The 2,778-nt window shown below is 35.5% G+C and overlaps 1 protein-coding gene across 1 annotated transcript; it reads right to left on the reverse strand.

Annotated features, from left to right (window-relative positions):
- Positions 1-232: 232 nt before the first annotated feature.
- Positions 233-2,487, reverse strand: LOC116289714 (galanin receptor type 1-like). Its single transcript, XM_031696658.2, has one exon. It carries the CDS (start codon positions 2,175-2,177, stop codon positions 1,197-1,199), a length of 981 nt encoding a protein of 326 aa, XP_031552518.2. The 5' UTR covers positions 2,178-2,487; the 3' UTR covers positions 233-1,196.
- Positions 2,488-2,778: the final 291 nt, after the last annotated feature.

Genomic DNA, 2,778 nt, shown 5'->3' on the forward strand with positions numbered 1-2,778 from the left:
AAACCTGGTTAAAATATATGATCGAGACTCCCTGTTGAAGATTTCTTAATCTTGTATTATCTATCCATTCCCTCCAAAACTACCCTTTTCCCCGCTTTTGCGACTTCCGTAGTTATCGTACGCATGCTCAAACCGCTGTAAAACTGTTCATGCAAAATGATAATTGACATTTAATACGGTTTTAAACAAATCTAACAAAATTCTAATTATCTTTATACAATTTCCTAGGCAAACAAGTTTGCTAATGAAGAGTGGTGAAACTGATAAGAAAGGAAATGTTTCCTTTTTAAACTTATTTAATTGACCTTGATTGTAAATAGTATTCCTATTCACGTCCTATTCATCGCCTCTTCATTCTCTTTACAAACAAGGTTTTCACACCACCCAGGATACAAGTGTACTTTCTAGAAGGCTAAATAAGTTTTTTGAGTTTTATTTTTTGACAACTCATAGTGTTCTACACATATTGCGTATCACTTATGTCAAACTCTAGTCATCTAAAAATATAATGCAAATTCGTTTTTTGTTTTCCTTGAGAACCACTTGTTTTATTTTTTCATTAACGCTTTTCCGGGACAGCTGCTTTATATGTGAATAATAATGTTATTCTAAAGATTGTATATTGCGTTTACCTCTCCTACATATGTTTCTACATTCTGTTTCAACATTAAAATTGGAATTGATACAATGTACATTGGTAACTTCGTTAAGTAAAGCCACCAGAAATAAAGAGTGATTTTGTTCTGATTTTAGGGTTAACTTCTGAAACTTTATATTCAATCTTTTTAGTAGCAGATAAGAAGGAACTTTGGTCTGAGAACCATTTGATACATTTAGACGATACAATATATACTGATAATCTTGCTCGCTTTTTCTGATATCTAGAGTATACAATATTTTATGTCAAGTACTCTATGCAACCAATACGATGAAAATTAATGTCGCCCGCTTCCTAAAATACGAACAGGTTTTATTGCTGCATTTCTGATGTATTGATGCATCGAGGGAATTCATTTATGGACCCATTTTTATTATTTAAAAAAAGCCTTGGCCAATAGTTCTATTTCTCTTCCCCGTTGGAGTTGAAAAGATCATCTGAGTAAACAGTACGAGGTTAACAATATGGTATCAGAAAATCCTAGAAAGAGTCATGAGTTTTGGCGATATATAGTAATGTATTTTGGCTGGTTTTAAAGTTAAATCTTTTCTGTGACTGTTCTACTCCTTAAGGAACCAAACATCTTTTTCACGCATCTTTGATAATTCTTGCAGAAAATAAAATGCACAACTGGGTTGCCTAAACTATTCATCCACCCTAAAAAGAAGGCTCCAAACCAAACCTTATCCATGTCACACGGTAACGACCAGTTCCATTTAAAGATGAATATCATATGTATAATATGAACTGGCGCCCAAGATAAGGCAAACACGGTTATTATTGTGATAGCCAAGTTGGTGACCTGTTCACTTTGATCTAGAGCACGTTTTGCCGATTGTCCTAAACAGACTCGCCTCCTTAGCCTCATCAGCAAGACTGAGTAGAGTACGATTGCTAGCAATAGAGGTAGCAAATACATTATTATCAAAGACGTGAGATAGTATTTCTTTTGCGCGATGTAATTGTTGAAAACAGGTTCCCAAAGATGAACACATACATAGGATCCCTCTGGTTTTGTCGGTAGTAAGCGAAATGTATAGAAGTAGGGAGAAGTATAAACCGTAGAAATGAGCCATGTTGCAATAACACCTAGCCTGCGATTACATTTGCTTGACTGGAAAGTCTTTAATGGCAGCATTACCGCACAGAACCTCTCTATGGCGATTGCGATGTGACTTTGTATGGAAACAAAGGTTGAAATGTCTTGCAGAAAATGAACCATCTTACAAAGGAAAGTGCCAAGGTGTCCTTTCACGATCCATGTGTGATTTGTGTAGATCATGGCGATTTCCTTGGGGATAACAAGTAATGGATAGATGAGGTCTGATATAGCCATGTTCATTATAAACACATTTGCAGGAGTTTTTAGTCTCTTGTCTTTGTAAATGACAAAAAGAATCAAAACATTGCAAACAAGCGACAAAATCGCTAAGACAACAAGCGCGCTAACTCTTGCTGCTTTGAAACTGCTCGTATAGTTTTCCTGGAGCGAACAAGTCGCGTTTTGATCAAGAATCATATTTTGGCCGACAAGCTATTGTATTCAGCTGATATCAACAAATCAGAAAAAACAATTTGCAGACTTTTACCGCCAAATTTAACGATCGACTTGCTTCCTTGTTACTTGTCTTCCAGAAGTTAATGTTACTAGCCTTGATCGAAACGAATGGTCAAATATCTAATATATAGCTTCATTCAAAGTTAATTAAACTTAATTTCCTTTGACTCCAATTAATCATAAACCGTCATTTACGAGATTCAAAATCCAACGAAAAAGCCCACGAGATTCTGTCAAATTGCAATCCTTAGGTACTTGCTTTCTGCTTGTTCTTAAGAAGAACGCGTCTTGTTCAAGAAGAAAAGTAAATACTGACTCTGTAGGCGACAAGAGTAAAAGAAAATGTCAACAGCAGTCAGGAAGTTAGTTTTTAATTGTTCACAGTTCACAGTTCTGAATCAGCGATAAGTTTGGCCAGCAGTATGTTGAGTCAGTCATTTCATATTCTAAAGCCAATCAAAAGACTGACGCTTGAAATATATGAAAAGAAAGAATGAACATGCACCTGCCATGTAAAAGATCTGCTATCAGATTGGCTAATAATGATTCTGGTAATCATGAA

The sequence above is a fragment of the Actinia tenebrosa genome, unplaced genomic scaffold (assembly GCF_029948245.1).
Source record: "Actinia tenebrosa isolate PJP-AT-01 unplaced genomic scaffold, QUT_ActTen_1.0 PGA_scaffold16__25_contigs__length_10494907, whole genome shotgun sequence".
Classification (NCBI taxonomy): Eukaryota; Metazoa; Cnidaria; class Anthozoa; order Actiniaria; family Actiniidae; genus Actinia; species Actinia tenebrosa.